Source organism: Simochromis diagramma, unplaced genomic scaffold (assembly GCF_900408965.1).
Source record: "Simochromis diagramma unplaced genomic scaffold, fSimDia1.1 OVJJ01000356.1, whole genome shotgun sequence".
In the NCBI taxonomy this organism is placed as follows: domain Eukaryota; kingdom Metazoa; phylum Chordata; class Actinopteri; order Cichliformes; family Cichlidae; genus Simochromis; species Simochromis diagramma.
The window spans coordinates 248,730-267,749 of record NW_024386750.1 but is presented as its reverse complement, the minus strand read 5'-3'; the positions used below and the strand labels follow the sequence as shown (position 1 = coordinate 267,749).

Genomic DNA, 19,020 nt, shown 5'->3' with positions numbered 1-19,020 from the left:
TTAGTAGCATAGTGCTTTTTAAAAAAATAAATTAAAATTCAGATCAAGGCTACTTCTTTGTTCATTGTATGTAGTTTCACTTCCCCTGTCCCGTCATTAGTCAGTCAGCTGTTTCCCCATGTGTCCTCACTTCCCGTGATCACCTCCTGTGTGCATTTATGTCCTCTGTATGTCTTTGTCAGGTCGTCTGTTATCTCCACCATAGTCACAGTCAAACTGTTTCCTAGTTTTCTTAGTTTTTCTAGGTTCCATGTTTTTCACGTGCCATCATCCAAATAAAAGATTGCTTTTTGTTAAAACCTGCAAATCCTCTTCAAACTCTGCTTCTAGGTCCGTTCAACAAAACACACTGGCGTACCTTGCTGTGATGTGATAGTTCAGCTTTTTAATTCACTGAAAAGAGACCTTAGACTGGGTGTCTTTCTTTTTTTGTTATAATTTTTTAAGAGTTCGAAATGTATTCCTTACATAAATAAAATTTAATTTTCTCTATAGCACTTCATGGATTTAACAAGCAACACACTATAGTTGTTTATACAAAGCATAAAAGTAAAAAAAAACAATGTATAGAGTGTTATCTTCATGTTAGATGTCAACACAGTATTTGCGGCTCCCGGTGTTTTCTTTTCCGTGGAAACCAGATCCAAATGACTCTGTGGGTGTTCAAAGTTGCTGACCCCTGGTCTAGAATAATTATAAAAATACAGAATAAAAAAAAGATGTGGGAACAGTCTTTATATAATCTTTATTAGTAATTTAGTCCCGATTTGTCTCTAATATTTCTGCATAAGATCTATTGTTTTATTCTGGCTCTTTACAATTTTTTTGTTATATGGTGCATTAAAATAAATCATTATGATAGTCCTACTTTGTCAGGCTATATTTGCCTAAGAGGACCATAAAAGGCAAGAACAGCAATGCTGCACCCCGAACCCAGGAAGTATCTCACACAACACGCAGGATTGAAAAGCCCTATTGATAATGTGCAAAAACTACAACATTACATTACATGCTGTACTCCAGTGTGACTTTCACATCAAGACAGGGACACAGATAAACACAAATCCTGTATAAAAAGTACAAATATGAGAAATATGAACATTATAAAAAGAAAATCAACACTGAGCACAGCACAGCACTTAAGTGTAAAATGCTTTAATGTATTCACATCCATAAAATAGAGCCAAAATTATAACCCAGGCTGTTTATGAAAAGGTGACACTATTCAGTTTTTAGCAGGTATGAGAGACTGAAGAAGGGTTAACTGGAGTTTTGAGGGTTTGACCTCAAAAAATTGAACTAACAGGAAGAGAAAATAAAAAACGGAGCTTTTCATGTGACTGGAAGTACAAGGCTGTGCTTTCTATGTGGTCATTATGTTTAGAAACAGGAAGTGTAATTGATGTGATTCACACTGAAAGATTGAAGAGGCGGGGTTATATGTGATCACCAGATTTTTTTTTTTACTACTTAATGAACTAAAACGAAAAGACACACGTTACAGTGGATGATGTTTTGCTTTTTGAGAGGGCCAGTTTGGTGATCACATCTTCTAAGATAAAAAGTGCTGTGAGGCGACTGTTGTTGTGATTTGACGCTATATAAATAAAATTGAATTGAATTGAATTTCCTATATAATTCATGACCTCTTTCAATGGTTTCATCTCTCTATACAATCAAAAATAGTAAAACACTGTTAGACTAGCCTGTGAGGATTTAGCATACACACACAAATGATAGCTGATAGCATCACACAGTTGCTGAAGATTTGTGTGCTCCACACAAAGAATGACAATCTCCTGTTCCAGTACATCTCACAGCTGGTCTAAAGGACTGAGGTCCTGAATTTGGAGACCTGCGGATTTAAACAGTTTAAAGTCAGCGCTGCAGATATTTACAGATATTACTGGATATATGTGGATGTAGACTCTTGGAGTCAATTCATATAATTATTTTAATAGGAAGAGCCACATAAAAGGCATATATTAAGTCAAAAGAAAAAAAGTTACCACTTTTTCTTCAAGCAGGAGTGCAATGAGAGCAGCTACTAAAGCAAAAACTGTCAGTCCTGCTATTGTAGCTATTACAATCACTGAGGTGGAATCTGTGAGAAAAGCAGGAACAATGTTACAATGGAAAACGCTAATACATCAATTATAGATCACAGGGAAATGTAGGCCTACTGAAGTCATTGTTATTAGATGCAGATTCACTCAGATATCATCACTTTATAAATCTGTGACTTTGAAAGAGTTTCTCACCATTATAATCAGCAGTAGCAGCAGCAAACACCTGCTGGGCCTCAGGAATCGTCACCATCACCTCTCTGTGAGGAGCAGAGAGCACTCGTGCTGCACATCCCACCTGTGTGCTGTGTTTACGTGAACCTGAGAGCACAGCTGTAGTGGTGACAGTGAATGTAGCGTTGGTGTTGGACACACTGACAGTGTTGTACTGTGAGAAGCTGAGGTCTTGTTGTGAGACACTGAGTGTTACAGTGGGAGCAGGTCGACCAGTGGCTGAACAGGAAACAACCCACTCTTCAGTAGAGTTTGACTGTCTGACATCAACAGCAGGTTCATGCAGCTCTGTGAAGGATCAGGACATATTGCAAAGACTACATTGTCAAGAAGAAACCAGCTTCTGACGCATTTTATAGTATCTTTATTTGATTGAGTCTAATCTGCTTGAAGAAAGTAAAAGTTCTTACCATAGACTCGGAGGCAGGTTCTACCGATGAAGGAGCCTTCAGGGTAAGTGATAAACAGACAGCGATAGCAGCCTTTATCCTGCTCCGTCACATTCCTGACGACTATGGAGCAGTTCTGTAGTCCAGTGTGTTTAAACTTGACTTTATCGTTAAAGCCATCATTCACTCTCTGACCAAAGTACTTGTTGTAGGTGGCAACATTTGTCTCCACATCAGGAGAGATTTTCTGCCATGTGACCTGAAGGACGTCTTTAGTCTCCAAGAGCTGACAGCTGAATTCAGCATCTTCTCCCACTGCTGCCAGCACAGTCTGCTGTGTTTGGATCACTGCTGTTAGAGCTGTAGGAGAAAATAAATGAACGGTTAGATGTGAGAATGAGGAAATATTAGTCAGTGAAAGAAGCAGCTTTTCTTTTTATCCTTATCCTGACATGAAGTCAAACATTAACATGATAAAAAAAAAACCCAATCAGCATCAAAGAGAAACACTGGTTACTGTTTCCTACCTTTTGGAAGGACTCCACATCCACAGAGAAAAAGTAGATAGACAAGCACACAATATGTCATTGCTGTTATAAAGTGTCAAAGTTTGAGATGAACCCGAGAGCTCTGTGGATATAAAAAGATGTCAGGTTTGTATTGAATAAATATATGCATGTACTACACAGAATTCCGTGCAGACATACAACACAATGACTGGCGAGTTTTAAAAACACAACAAGTTACTTCTGTTTTCATGGTTTTCTTTCTGCTTTTTCTCAGGGCTTCTGTGAAAAAAAAGTTAAGTATGAAGTTTGAAATCAGAACGGCCACAAAAAAGTGGAAGTGAAAACGTTGCTACACAGCAAATCCAGCATGTCCAAATTAACACTGTCGGATTTGATTTCAACACTATTAAAGTGTCTATATGGGTCCACACCAGAGAGTGTTAATTTAACTCTTTTTGGAGAGTTGGTACGTTAACTCTGATTTAGTGTTAAACACCAAATCTGTCTGGAGTTGATAATTTAACACTTGGTGTTAAGAGTTTATATATTAACTCTCAAAGAGTATTTTAGTTTAACTACGTAAGAGTTATCTTCTAATTCATTCTAAAAAGCGGGAATTTTACTGTTCTGAACTTCTAGAAATTTCTTTTGGAAATAAACATTTACTAAAAAGATGCAATGGTTTTTGAAAAACATTTATTCTGAACTGCGCACCACAATTTCAAAACATTTTCTGAAAGATGTAACAGTGTACATGTTCTCACTTTCATTAGAATTTTGTTTATCAAAAGGTCTGACATAGGTGAGCTGGTAAATGCAAATAACAGCATTCTCATCACTTATTTCTTCAATACAATATGCATGTCCTTCATTCATCCCTTTGTGGAACTTCAACGCACTTCTGCTCTCCCCCATATTCCATCTTCACAAACATATCCTGTGCGGAGATTGAATAAAAATTAGTTGACACTAATTAATGGCACAAATAATCCAGTAAACAATTGCAGCACAGTAAAAAAAAAAAAAAAAAAAAAAAAAAAGGAATCCTCTTTGAGCCATTACTTGTGTAAAGTATTTTCCCAAAAGACAAGGACACAGACAACAGGTAATACTGAACTAAATGTGAAACCTCAACCTTTTTCATTTTTACCTAAACCGTGTGCACAAAACTCTGGAGGGATCTATGCTAACGTAGAATCCAGTCAGGACGTCTGCTACTGCTGTTTGCTCGTTTTTTTTTTATGAGCGATCGTTTTCAGGCTTCAAGCAGCACCATTATACCAACATTTCACATTCTAGACATTGTTTTAGGTGTATTTGACCAAAAGTTTGACTGAAAATTCACATGCAAGCTTTTTTCAAGGCTGTGGTATTTGCCTGCAAACAATACCTTTCAGCTAGCTAAAACAGAATATTATGCTATCACCGAGCAACATGGCTAATGCCTTTCACACAGCTTTGTCTCAACTCCAAAGAGCCACAGAAGTAAAAGCTCATAATAATAATTGAAACAATCTTTGAAAAAATGACTTACCAAGCATGGCAAACAACTCAAATATGTAGAGCAAAATGTTCTGAAACGGCTTCACTTCAGCTTCGATTGGAGCCGTACTGGGGGCGGAGTCTGTGAATTTACTCTGTTGGTGTCATAGCCCCTGTAGGAGTTCAGAGTTAAGAGGTCAGGAGTTAATGTTTCCATTGTAACACCTCCAGATTTGACAGAGAAACACTCATTTTTAACACTTGATTTTAACTACTATCATTTTACACCTCAGAGTTACATTAAAAGAATGTGACTCTGCTTAGAGTAAAATTAACTCTACTTTTGCAAGAAGACTATTAACACCAAAAAATTTAACACTTTTGAATTTGCTGTGTATTTGCATTTCTCGCATTCCTCATCTGAATCAGATCCTAAGACAAGATTACAAATAACAACACCTCCGCTTCGCTGGAATCCTTATTTCAGTGTCTCTGCGAAGTTAAGATCTGGATGGCCTCAAATTTTCTCGTGATCATCTTGTGATCATCTTTGGATCAAGCTGCTATTCTAGTACCCCGGATCTCGACCTGCACACTTTGGCACCTTGTGTTAAACCGCATGCCAAAAATCTGGGGGTTATACGAGATAGTAAGTTTACCTTTGAGAAACAAATTAACTCTGTTGTACAGTCGTCCTTTTTTTAAATTGAGGCTCTTATCCAAGGTGAAATCCTTTTTATCTTTTAAAAACCTAGAACGAGTAATTCACGCTTTTATCTTATCTCAACTGGACTACTGTAATTCTCTATATGTAGGTGTTAGCCAGTCTTGTCTAGCACGGCTCCAGCTAGTCCAGAACGCTGCAGCTCGTCTCCTGACACGTTCGAAGAGACACGAGCATATTTCCCCGGTGCTCGCCTCACTTCACTGGCTCCCAGTCCGCTTTAGAATTAAATACAACATTTTGTTGTTGACTTACAAAGTGCTGAACGGTCAGGCTCCAGAACATCTGTCTGACTTACTGCAGCCATATATACCCCCTAGAGATCTAAGATCAAGTGATCTCTTGCTCTTGGCCACTTCTAAATCGAGGCTGGTCCACAGAGGTTACTGGGAATCTGTGGTTGTGGTGCCGAAAAATGTGGAATGATTTACCTCTCCACATTAGAAAGGGCCCGACCATCAGTCTTTTCAAATCCCATCTTAAAACACATTTATTCTCACTGGCTTTCGACACCGCATGAGAGTTACCTGTCTGTCCACCTAATCATCTTTTATCAGGTATTTGTTATTGATGTTATTTGTTACTGTGTAATCTTTTTCCCTTCTTTGTACAGGTCAGCATTTTGTTGTTATTATATGTGCTATATAAATAAAGTAAAGTAAAAGTAAAACCTCAGTAAATAAGTTTTTAACAGGAATGCATGAAAAAAAAAATTCAAATAAAGTATTCATCCCATCAGGTATGAACTGGTTTTATCTGAACTGCACACACTCAGACTCTCAAATGACAAACCTGGTTTTAAAGCCTGAGAAGATGAAATGTATTAGTGTAAATCAAAATGCAATTTTTAATTAAGGGAGAGATTAATGGACAGTATCTGTGTCAATGAATGCCATCAGAGGTTTGTCAGAGATAATATTCTCCTTTTGTAACTCTGTCACAGCGCATTACCTTCATTAGATAGTTGGAGGATCGAGGGTCTGCAGAATGACACGCAGATTGTAAAATCTTCTGTGTATCTTGTTTCATCCCCGGGGAGGCGCCACAGTTTCATTCCTTCATTAACGCTCAGCTTGTAGTTTTTATCACTCTAATGCATAAGAGTCATCTGCTTGCAGCACATGTATGTAGATGAAACATGTTGCTTTCACTATATTAAAGGAGAGGAAATGTTCAAGTCTGAAGTCACAAAAATCTGCTGTTCCACTTCCTCCTGTAAGATGGACTAATATCACTAAATTATCCATTTAGCCCTACGACAGACTGGCGAACTGTCCAGGGTGTACCCTGCCTCTCGCCCTATGACAGCTGGGATAGGCTCCAGCGCCCCCCGCGACCCTGAAAAGGATAAGCGGAAGCGAATGGATGGATGGATGGATATCCATTTATGACTGTTACATGCTGTTGTTGTGTGGCCATTGCCTTGAAATACGTGAAATATCCATCCATCCATCCATCCATCTTCATCCGCTTTATCCGAGGCCGGGTCGCGGGGGCAGCAGCCTAAGCAAAGAGGCCCAGACCTCCCTCTCCCCAGCCACCTCCTCCAGCTTATCCAGGGGAACACCAAGGCGTTCCCAGGCCAGCCGAGAGATATAATCTCTCCAGCGTGTCCTGGGTCTGCCCCGGGGCCTCCTCCCGGTGGGACATGCCTGAAACACCTCACCCAGGAGGCGCCCAGGAGGCATCCTTGTCAGATGCCCGAACCACCTCAGCTGGCTCCTTTCGATGTGGAGCAGCAGCTGCTCTACTCTGAGCCCCTCCCGGATGGCCGAACTTCTCACCCTATCTCTAAGGGAGAGGCCAGCCACCCTTCGGAGGAAGCTCATTTCTGCCGCTTCTATCCGCGATCTCGTTCTTTCGGTCACTATCCACAGCTTGTGGCCATGGTGAGGGTAGGGACGTAGATCGACCGGTAAATTGAGAGCTTCGCTTTCACACTCAGCTCCCTCTTCACCACGACGGACCGGTGCAGCGTCCGCATTACTGCAGCTGCAGCCCCAATCCGTCTGTCGATCTCCGGCTCCCTTCTCCCATCACTCGCGAACCAAGACCCCCTGAGATACTTGAACTCCTCCACTTGCATGTGGGATTATTATTTTAGAAATGACTGAAAGACTGAAAGATTAATAGGCTCTGTTTTGAGTTTTGTTCAAAAAAGAATGACTTCATATAGGAAAAAATATATCACATATGCAGGACACCATAAACTAGTTTTTTAATTAAGCATCAAGGCAGAACAAAGTCGGGTCTGTATCAAGACACAAGGACTAAACTACAATTCAACCAGACCAAGAACTGATCTGGAATTAAAACAGGACTACAACAGTTCAAAATCAGGACTACTGAGGACTTAACCAAGACAGAACCAGAATCAGAACTAGATGATAGCAGCACTAAAAATCATCATAGACCTGCACTACACTTGTTTTTTAATTCTACCAAAGTCCACTATTTAGATTCTGAAAAGTTTATATAATTATTTAGCCTTGTTGTGCAAACAAGCCTGCATAACTTAATATAGAATTTGAAAAATAACAAACCTAAAAAGAAATACTAGGTACGAGATACATGAGGACCTATGATACAGTGATACTTTTGGTAAACAACCATTTGACTAACATGTGTGTCTCACCTGCTCTTGTTCATCTCTGTTCTGTCCTCATTCTCCTCTCTCTCTCTTTGTGCTGACAATCATCAAATATACAGTTGAAACCAGATATTTATGTACTCTTCAGATAAAAACACTTTTTTAATTGTAACATCAAATCAGACTAAATGTTTATTTTTTTATGTTGATAAATATAAAAACATATTTGTTAATTTTAAGAGTAAAGAGAGAAACTATCTGTATTTCTTAATTGCAAATGGCACCAAATTGTATTCAAAATTGAGCCACACTTATGGAGCTCCACAATTCTTTTCCTGGTGTTTTGGTTGACATCTCTTGATTTTCCCATGTCAAAGAAACAGGTTCTGTGTTTTGCCTTATATGCATCCACAGCTGTGCCACCAATTTACTCACATGGACTCTACTAACCTATCAGAAGCTTCTTCAGCTCAGAATGGAATCGTCTGGAGTTTCTTATTAATTAACAATAAACTTAGTGTATATGTACTCCTAAATTTGATGAAAGTGATAAAAAAGAGAGACAGCTCTGTCTCTCTTTATTCTGACATTTAACTAATTCAAAAGATATTTCAATATTTATCCAAAACAAAACAAGTTTACTCTAAATTGATGTTGTACAGTAAAAAAATGTTCTTGTATTTTCCATAAAGTGTATGTAAATATCTGGTTTAAACTGTGAATATACTGCTGTGTATTGAAATTCCTCTTGTTTTGCATAGAAATATACTGAACAACATACAAAGCATAATATATAAAATAACATTTACCTGAGTTTTTTCTTTGAAAGAACCCTCTAATGTCCATTCTTATATTTCAGTACATAACTGAAACCGATTTAGTCGGGGAGGGTAAGAACTGAAAATATGAAATAAACACACGTAAGCTAAGATTCTCTAAAAAAAATAGCATTTGTTTGGCTTTTCATTTCGCCATTTGTTGATTCACTTGAAGAGCAAGTAACGTAATATTGGTCAAGTGATCAGTTTGATATCAGTCTTTCGTGATGCACCGTCATATTTACATTATTTGTACAGTACGAATGATTTGCTTTGGTACCTGGTCAAACTTAAGCTCTCCTTAGTATGGCTGGCTCCGTCTCTCCAACAGCGCACTCACGGGTAGCAGCTGCCCCGCCCCCTCGCTCAGTCGCTTAGTGCCTGAGCTCGGATCATACCAATATCAGGGGGGATTCACGCACAGTCGTAAATTCCCACAGTGTGCACTATGTGCTTCGAATATTGTGTGTACTTTTTGTTTTATACAGTTGTCAGCCAGGCATCTAACTATGAAAAAATTACACTCCAAAATACCCCGGGCTTCTGACAAAACAACCCGGGCTTAAGCCCAGTAAGCCACCCCCACGCTCCGCCCCTGCTTGGGGCAGGAACTCATCCCCGACCCGGAGTGGGCACTCCACCCTTTTCCGGCTGAGAACCATGGCCTCAGATTTGGAGGTGCTGATCCTCATTCCCGCTGCTTCACACTCGGCTGCGAACCGTTCCAGTGCGAGCTGGAGGCCCTCATCCGATGAAGCCAACAGAACCACATCATCCGCAAAAAGCAGATGACGTGAAATATATTATTATTATATTAATGAAATAATTACGCATTTTAAATACAGTTGGAAAATGCTTCAAACATTGATAAGAAGAATCCACACAATAAAACAAACAAACAAACAAACATGTCCCAACAAACAATTTAAGACAGGACAGCTTTACTGTCAGTGTGCGAGGACAAAGTTACAGCAAACATCCCTCCTGGAATGAGGCATGTGATTAGAAAAATATGAAAAGACATTATTTATCATCCAACAAAAGGTTTAAGATTTAACATTGCATCTCTCTCTCTCTCTCTCTCTCTCTCTCTCTCTCACACACACACACACACACACACACACACACACACTAACAAATCAGCTAAAAACATTAAGCTTGGTGGTTTTCATGTGACCATCATGAGGCTCTGTAGTCACACGTCTGTCTGCTTCCCAGGTGTTTGGCAGCTAATGTAAGTTTTACATCACTTCCACTTTCACATGCTTGTCAAGCTGGTTGTGACATCACGGATCTAGTCCAATCAGCACTCAGCCCTCCTTCTTTAGGCCAATCAGCCTTCACTCCATGTACTTAAAATCTCACTGCGCATCTGTGACTCTTCTTTTCAGATGCCTTTGTACAACCCACCTCCTCCCCACCACCACCACCACCTTTCACTCATCTCTCAGGCGCCATTCAAGCCTCCATCTTCATCTCCACCACCAGCATCTATACTCTGGGGGTCCTGCACCAATCGCTATCACAGCTGTGATTGTGTTCTGCTGCGCTGGACCATCGGAGTCTAACCACCAATGCATGAACTAGACGCGTGGTTTCTCTCTCTCTGTCTTTAGCTGTTGGTCACATTTATTTGCAAGTCAGCTGCAGGTTGATGATCCTAAACTATTTCAACCGTCACACGCTGATGTTGAACTCCACCCGCTGCATCATATCTGCACCTAAACGGCAACTTGAAACAATACTTAAATCTTCATTTCATACATGTAAAGTGACACAATGCATCATTATATCAGCATCAATGATAACTGAATAATAATAATAACCTGTCGGTAAACTATTAACATAATCACATCAGTGGTTTATAACACAAAGATGTTTTTAATCTCCAGTCACATCAACAATACATTTGTTCAAAATTCAGTCTTCCTGCTGCTTCTGATGAGAACATCAGGTTGTTGTCTTGGTGATTTCTCTCAGACGCTCCTTCGTTTCTGACCTCGCTGCCCTCTGCTGTGAATAAAGATGCTTCAGTCCTTCAATGAAAATAAGAAATAGTTTTATTTGATCACATGATTAAAGTAAAGAAATAGCCTGGACAGAGGAAAGTGAGCAAAGTGTTTAAGTGTTTGTGGTTAGTGTTAGATTAGGCTTGAAATTAAAATGATAACAGAGGACTATGGACACTTATTAGAAGAAATGAAATATGAAAATAAAAAAGAGCCCGAAGGAAGATTAAAAAATGTCAACAGTGCAGAAAAACAGGATAAAGAGTGACTTACTCCTGACTGTCTCTGATCTTAGTTTCAGGTGTCTTATTTATCTTGAGATTCCTGTGTGAAAAACTGAAAAATTTTAAAACAGTTAAAGCTGCACAAACATTTATCAGGAGAAAATGCAACACAGACAGGTTTTAATAGGATTACCTGTTGTGAGATTTTGTTCTATGATGGACAAAGATGAGTGCAGCAACACAACTAAAGGCAACCAGCAACACAGAGGACAGAATGACTGAAATCCTGACTGCTTTTGAGAAAACAGAGGAAAGAAGGAAAAATTAATTCAAACATAAAATAAAAAAAGATGAAAAAAAACTGAACTCAAAAACATACAAATGTGAATTCACCTAAATTTCTGCGTTTAGATCCAAAGTTTTCATCTAGACCTGGAAAAAAAGGAAACATTACAATCACAGTGTAATCATCAATTATAAATCAGTGACTTTAAAAGAGTTTCTCACCATCATCATCATCATCATCATCATCATCATCATCATCACCATCACCACCACCATCATCATCAGGAATGGTCACCATCACCTCTCTGTGAGGAGCAGAGAGCACTCGTGCTGCACATCCCACCTGTGTGCTGTGTTTACGTGAACCTGAGAGCACAGCTGTAGTGGTGACAGTGAATGTAGCGTTGGTGTTGGACACACTGACAGTGTTGTACTGTGAGAAGCTGAGGTCTTGTTGTGAGACACTGAGTGTTACAGTGGGAGCAGGTCGACCAGTGGCTGAACAGGAAACAACCCACTCTTCAGTAGAGTTTGACTCTCTGACATCAACAACAGGTTCATGCAGCTCTGTGAAGGATCAGGAAATATCATCACATCAATCCACTATATTATTTTGAGTCTCCTGTTGCTGGTTAAAGAAGATAAAAGTTCTTACCAGAAACTTGGAGGCAGGTTCTACCAATAAAGGCTCCTTCAGGATAAGTGTTAAACAGACAACGATAGCATCCTTCATCCTGCTCTGTGACATTCCTGACGACTATGGAGCAGTTCTGTAGTCCAGTGTATTTAAACTCAAATTTATCTTTAAAGCCATCATTCACTCTCTGACCAAAGTACTTGTTGTACGTGGCAACATTTGTCTCCACATCTTGTAAGACTTTCTGCCATGTGACCTGAAGGACGTCTTTAGTCTCCAACAGCTGACAGCTGAATTCAGCATCTTCTCCCACTGCTGCCAGCACAGTCTGCTGTGTTTGGATCACTGCTGTTAGAGCTGCACAAACAAATAGACATGTGAGGCATGAGCACCAAGTGTGTGTCTGCTACTTATCAGCTGCAATAAAACCTGTAGGCATCTCACTGTAAATTTTTCATAATCACGTTTTGAGTGTATTTTCGATTCCTTATGTTATATTGGAAGACTGTTTACTTCTTGTTTGGTTATTATTAGTAAGGAGTTAGTTGAGTCTCAGTCTAGTTTAGGTTTTATCTATGTCCCCGTGTTTGTCAGTCTTTTTCTGTCTTTTGTGTCAGTCTTTCATGTGTTTCTTGTCTGCGTGTTTCAGGTTATCAAGCTTGTCTTCTCGTGTCCAGTCTGTCCAGGTTTCCTGGTTTATTTCGAGGAGTCCAGTGTTTCCATGTTCAGTGTGTTTTGTTTTACTTCCCCTTGTGGCGTAATGTTCATTTGTATCAGCTGTGTCTCCACTTCCCTCGTTACCTTTGTTTGGATTATTTCATAGTTACGTTGGTTGCATGTTCCTGTTCAGTTTCATGTCCATGTCCGTTGTCATCATTTTCATAGATAGTTTTAGTTTTTCCCAGTTTAGGTTTTAGTTTTGTTTCGCCCTAATGTCATCTTGCCTGGTTTTGTTTTTTATGTCAGCCACAATAAAGGCTCACTTTTGGTTAAACTTCAGTACATGTCTCCTGCGCCTGCTTTTGAGTCCGTTCCTTAAACACACGGCCGCTCAGCTGTGTCAAATGTTAAAAACGTTGCCCCTTCAGTGGTCCTCTAGAAGTCTGGGGCCCGGTTCTCCTTCATGCTTGCTTCATCGGGTTTTTTAAATTCATTTGTGCTTCGTACACAACAACATTGGTACAATTAATGTTAAATATTCTTTTATTCTCCTCAACTCAAACACTATACTAAAATATAACGACAGCATCCATCTTGTCATAAAACGACTAAACAGCTGATACATGAACAAAATAACTCACAAACTTTCAAATTTGAGCATTTTTATTTCCTTGAAATCAGGTTGCCCTCATGTAAATGTGTTTATCTACATTCATTCAAGGGGCTCCCAAGTGTTTTCTTCAAACAGGACACCTGACAAACAAAAAATGTCATATTTAACGATATGTTCACATTTAATAATATCCAGAGTACCTTTTAGTTAGAATCACTGCCTTGTGGTAGTTTTGCCTCAGCCAAATGGTTAAGGTGTGGTTTACATCCATGTCTGTCCACTTATGGTACAGTATACACATGTAGTCAGTTATAGCCAAACACCTTTGATTACTGAATTACGTTCACTTCATTAATGAAGTGAATGTAATTCACATTTGTCTGAACATTTGTCTGAGATTAACTCTTTGGGGTCTTTACCTTACAATATAACATACTTGAATGTTTAAGTGGTGCCACATGATTAAAACTGAACATATCTAAAGAAGATGTTCCTGAACTTTGGGTTTATTCGAACAGGACGGATGGATAACCACAGAACTTTTTCCCATATGATAACTAAAACACAAAATAAATTAAGACAGATCACTGTCCCAAACTTAAAGATAAAAGTTCATTTACTGGACTTGTTTTGTCAGTGAGGAGCAAAGTACAATTAGAAGAGCTTGTTCTGATGAAAAGTTAAACTGTAAACAGCAGCGTAGTGAATAAGGATCTGTGTCCACGAATCCTCAGCAGTGACAACACTTACATCATAGTTCAAAATCCTTAATGCACATCTTTCTGTCCACGGGGTTCAAATGCTCTTAGCTGTTTAAGTAGAGGAAAAAGTCTGACATATTTCATGACCATTACATGTTAGACAAGACTCTGAAAACAAAACCTCTGCTTGTGCGCACAGACCCTAAATCACAACAAATAAGACAATAGTAAGACAAATTACTACAAAGTGACACCAGAGGCTGGAGAAGAGCAAGCATAAAGTGACACATTGTGTGTGCACAATTTCTCTTGTTACCACTCTTCATATACCAGTGTGACAAAGTCCTGAATGCAGCCTGCATGTTAGTCCATCAAGGTCCATCTGAGCTTTAAATAAATCTCAGGCTCAGCCATTGAGACTAGTCGCAGTTTATTCTGAGGAAAAAAAGAGAAACAACAACACATTTTTAAAAAGTTTGTATTTTTATAAAAAAAACTTTTACCTTGAACATAAACAACAGAAACAAAAAAAGGATTAGGGCTGTGCGATATGACGATATATATCAGATGACGATATAAAAATTTCTATCGTTTCATATTATACACTATTGTTTGTTTTGTGGTGTTGCAAAATAAACTGTTTACGGCAATATTTTTTTCATGGTTTTGATGGTCACTGTAGTTGCTATATTATTTCTTAAAGTTCTCTCCTTCTCTTATACTTACAATAACCACACTATGGACGGACAAGTGACTGTTTTTACGCGTACTTTCGTTACCAACAATGACGGTAAAACCATCGTGTGGCTCCGCCGTCCACTTGTTTATTTTCCACATAAACCTTTCACAATAAAGCTCAAGTGTCTGTTGAGACTTTTCAAAATAAACTGAAATGATATACATTATTCTCAAATATAAAATATCAGAATATGCATCAAACAAACAACCTCAAATAAAAACATCAAGTAACTATAAATGGCGCTTACAGTCACCACGCAGATAAAGGCACAGAGAATACCAGCATGGCCAGCGAGGATGAGGCAGAACCAGCTAGCTCCAAACAGAAGGACCAGTCAAAACAAGTCCAGGACCTTATTGTTAAACAAGAGGCTACCTCTGTAGCATGGACATGGTTTGGGTATGAAAAGTCTGACACGCCCCAGAAAACTGTACTATGCAATTGATGCCACAAACTGGTCCCCACCACCACTCAAACACGACAAACCTCTTTAACCACCAACACAAGAATCACATGAAAGAATTTCGAGAGAGTTTACGAATGAAAAGCAAAAAAGAGCCGTCAGGTGCTCAAAATAATCTTTAGACTCAAACGTTAGAACAGGCTTTTCCTCGCAGCACGCCGTGTAATAAATACTCAGAAAGAAAATGGCGGCCGTTTAAACTCATGTCTAAAAATGTATAGTTTCACGCATCGGTCAAAACACTCGACTCCAGGTACACAACGCCCAACTGAAAACACTTCACATAAGTCGAGTTGCCCGAGAATCACAGAATTTACAGAAAATGCACTATTTTGTGATATAAATCGTTATCAGGAGAGAAATGTCTTATATTGGGATGTGAGATTTTGGTCATATCACACAGCCCTACAAAGGATTATAATTCACGTAGAGTTGCATACACATAACACCATTCTGTTGCAACAAAAGCAGTTTATGATTAAAGTGACATACAGTACATACCTTGAAAAACTAAATCAACCACAACATTAAACTGACCTTGTGTTTGTAGAGAAGGTGGTCAGGGTTTTTCTTCATTTCCTGAGACCAGCTGCTCTGGATCAACTGCAGGACTTAGAGTGCTTCAAGTAGTGATAGCTGTTGATCCATTTCTCAAATAATCTGTAAGGATCTGGATTTTTAAGAAAGATACAAATATCTCTGCTTATATTTGGCTAAAAGCTTGATATAAACACAACAGTTTATAATATGTCAGCATCCCCCACAAGGCATATAAAGCCCCTGCACACCAGCACTGCGCTTACATTATAGTTCAATCAATAAATAGTTATTATTGATTTATTATTGAATTCTTTTAGTAATAATTATTAGTATTTGATCACATTAGCACAGTGTGGTGACAAAAATATTCCACATACTAGAAATGCTGCTCAACATTTCATAAATTACATTTTCAACAAATGTTGGAGTAAAAACACAGTTACAGGGAAAATGTGTCTGTCTGTAAATATTAACTAAACATTTCTATGTGCTACAAAATAGACATAATTGTAAATGTGCTGAGGTGAAACTATACTTTCAATAATATTACCACTACAGTCTGTATGCTGGTCAGCTAGCTAAAAGTCTTTACTTTAGCAGCCCAAATCAGAGGCTAACATTAGTAATACCCAGAGAGACACAGACAGCTAACTATAATATTTATGAAAACTGGTTCAGCCACTGAAGGGCAAAACTGGTGGTATCACAGTAAAAATTATTTTTAACATTAACTAAAATGGAAAGCTTAAGTCATGTTAAACCTAACTAACGATTATTTAAAAAATGAGTCAGCAAAATATTCCTGACTTGTCTGGAGACAGCCGAAACCCATTAACAAATAAATTAACAATTCTTTCTAAATAAAAATACGTGGTCTTTTGAAAAACATTATTTTAATAAAAGAAAACATGAGTTTTAATACTTACCACAGAGATTTTAAGGCTCTTGCTTTTACTTTTCCCTCCTTTTCGGGTTCTTTTTCCCACAATGCATTGCAGTAGTCGAGACATACAGAAAAATACCTGTAAATGACTAATACGAAAAATTCCTTCACGTTTATACAGTAGATTGTACTGTATTTTTTTTTTTTTTTTTACAGTGTATAACAATCAAGTGGACCAGTAAAGCATAAGGTCCACTTGGGAAAATAAATCTGTTGGCCATTTTTCTTGGCTTTCAGACAGTAATTCTGATTACTACAGTTCTGGACAGGACAGGGAAAAAATAATGATAATAGTAATTCTTAGTTGTAGTATGAAAACTGCCTATGTCATATTTTGCTATCTAACATAAAAAGTGGGAATCAATTAAACATTATGTTTTTACAAAATGAACAATACTCATACTGTACCAAACATCTCCTGACTGCTGAAGATTTTAATGAATACTAGAATGGTGTATTGGGTATACTCCAGTGATAATGTTGTAGAGTAAAAAAAAAATATGGGAAGAGAAAATTAATTAACAAACATGTTCACTAACCCAGTATTAAGAACAGTTTTTTCGTCCGTGTGGAGCATCAGCTGCAGTAAACGCTTAATGAAAATAATCCATATTCACAGAAATAAAATCTAATGTCTCCACTGTTCGTATAGAATCTCTCATGGCTTCAGATGAAAAACAAAAATCATACTTGTGACCTCTTTGAGATCAGTTTCTAATAATTACGAGTGAAACGTTTTTTCTTCTCCCATCCACAAAACAGCTTTAAAAACAAAACGGAGAATACTGAACACAGCTTACCTTCAGAACAGACCATTAGAAGAGAAAGCAAATATATAATCGCACCATCCGCCATGCTGTAAAGAGAGTAACACGAGCTGTTTCTATAGTGTGCATTTGGCATTTTAAAGACATAAAAAGAAAATTACATTAAGTGGTTCTTACATATGAGGTGGGGGGGGATTCCACGCAGTTGTGGAGTTTTTCTGTGTTGTTTTTGCTCACGTGTAGTGTTGACTCATTTTTTAGAAACTTTATTTCACCACAGCAGCAAGTTTATTTATCCTGGGTAGATAAAAATAACCCATATTCAGTCTGTAGTGAATGTTACGATGTATTATTAGGGGCAAATTAAGAAGAAAAAAAAATTGATGTTGAGAATAAAGTTCAAATCGTGACATGCCTACAACGCCTTGGGATTGTCACGAGGTGTTCTCTGTGAAGAAAAACCCTTCTAAAACCGGAAGATCAGTGGAGGATTCAAGGCAATAGAGAATATAAAAACTAAGTTTCTAAAAAAAAAAAAATTTCACATGAAAACAACAATAAAATCCCCGCAGGGGCAAGGCTCAACGTTCGTGTCTCCTGTCTCGTTGTCTCCCGAGATAGGACGTCCTTCTGTCACTGAACTGCTCACCACTGAGGCTGTTTCTCAAGACTAAATACAAAATCCACAGGAATTATGTACAGATTTAGTTCTTTATTATAAATGATCAGGATAGTGATGGTAAATTTGATTCTTTTTACTGAATCGAGTTTTAATGAGTCACTCACCAGAGTGAATCGGGTTTTTTGAGTCATTTGATTCACTGAGTCAGTTGACCAGAGAGTGCAAAAAATGTACATTTTCACTCAAACTTAATTTGTTTCTCTTTTCATGTAAATCCTACTGCTAAGATGAGTGATTCTAAAAGAAAACAACTATTATATAGAGAAAAAAAGAGCAAAAACATTTCTAAAATTAAGCAATTTCCTATCAAAATTGCTTAATAAACATTTATTTATTTTTATTTTATTTATTTTTATTTTTATTTTTATTTTATTAGTATTTTCCTTAAATGTGTTAAATATATATTTTCTCATCTAAATGTCCACTGAGCTGTGAGCCAGGGAGCGGTAATGTGCCTTAACATTGGTTGCCAACCAGGGGCGGAGCGTGGGGGCTTAAGCCCGGGTTGTTTTGTCAGAAGCCCGGGATATTTTGGAGTGTAATTTTTTCATAGTTAGATGTCTGGCTGACAACTGTATAAAACAAAAAGTACACACAATATTCGAAGCATATAGTGCACACTGTGGGAATTTACGACTGTGCGTGAATCCCCCCTGATATTGGTATGATCCGAGCTCAGGCACTAAGCGACTGAGCGAGGGGGCGGGGCAGCTGCTGCCTGTGTGCGCTGTTGGAGAAACGGAGCCAGCCATACTAAGGAGAGCTTAAGTTTGACCAGGTACCAAAGCAAATCATTCATACCGTACAAATAATTAGTGATGGGCAGATGAAGCCCCATGAAGCACTGAAGCTTTTCATCCAATTGGTTCACCCCAACGCGAAGCTTCATGAAGCTTCATTTGCTCTAGCAGGACACCTACTGGACGTAAAAATAATAGCTGGCAT

The 19,020-nt window shown here is 38.4% G+C and overlaps 1 protein-coding gene across 3 annotated transcripts; it reads right to left on the bottom strand.

Annotated features, from left to right (window-relative positions):
* Window positions 1-1,369: 1,369 nt before the first annotated feature.
* On the bottom strand, window positions 1,370-17,494 carry LOC120727549 (OX-2 membrane glycoprotein-like). Of its 3 annotated transcripts, XM_040021884.1 has the most exons (6): window positions 3,437-3,455; window positions 3,217-3,319; window positions 2,711-3,049; window positions 2,262-2,588; window positions 2,010-2,104; window positions 1,370-1,855 (listed from the first exon to the last, which is right to left on the bottom strand). In XM_040021884.1, the coding sequence occupies exons 2-6, from the start codon at window positions 3,275-3,277 to the stop codon at window positions 1,826-1,828; spliced, it is 852 nt and encodes a 283-aa protein (XP_039877818.1). In that variant the 5' UTR covers window positions 3,278-3,319; window positions 3,437-3,455; the 3' UTR covers window positions 1,370-1,825. The 3 variants fall into 3 exon arrangements, with proteins under 3 accessions (XP_039877818.1, XP_039877828.1, XP_039877811.1); XM_040021894.1 differs by lacking the exons at window positions 3,217-3,319; window positions 3,437-3,455 and adding an exon at window positions 17,427-17,494; XM_040021877.1 differs by lacking the exon at window positions 3,437-3,455 and having other exon boundaries at window positions 3,217-3,421.
* Window positions 17,495-19,020: the final 1,526 nt, after the last annotated feature.

Coding starts and splice junctions, on each gene's coding strand:
- LOC120727549 (XM_040021884.1), bottom strand. CDS start 3,277: ATGACATATTGTGTGCTTGTCTATCTACTTTTTCTCTGTGGATGTGGA. Junction 2,105..2,261: donor TGCTACTGCTGATTATAATG/GTGAGAAACTCT, acceptor CTTTTCTCACAG/ATTCCACCTCAGTGATTGTA. Junction 1,856..2,009: donor TCCTGCTTGAAGAAAAAGTG/GTAACTTTTTTT, acceptor TTAAATCCGCAG/GTCTCCAAATTCAGGACCTC.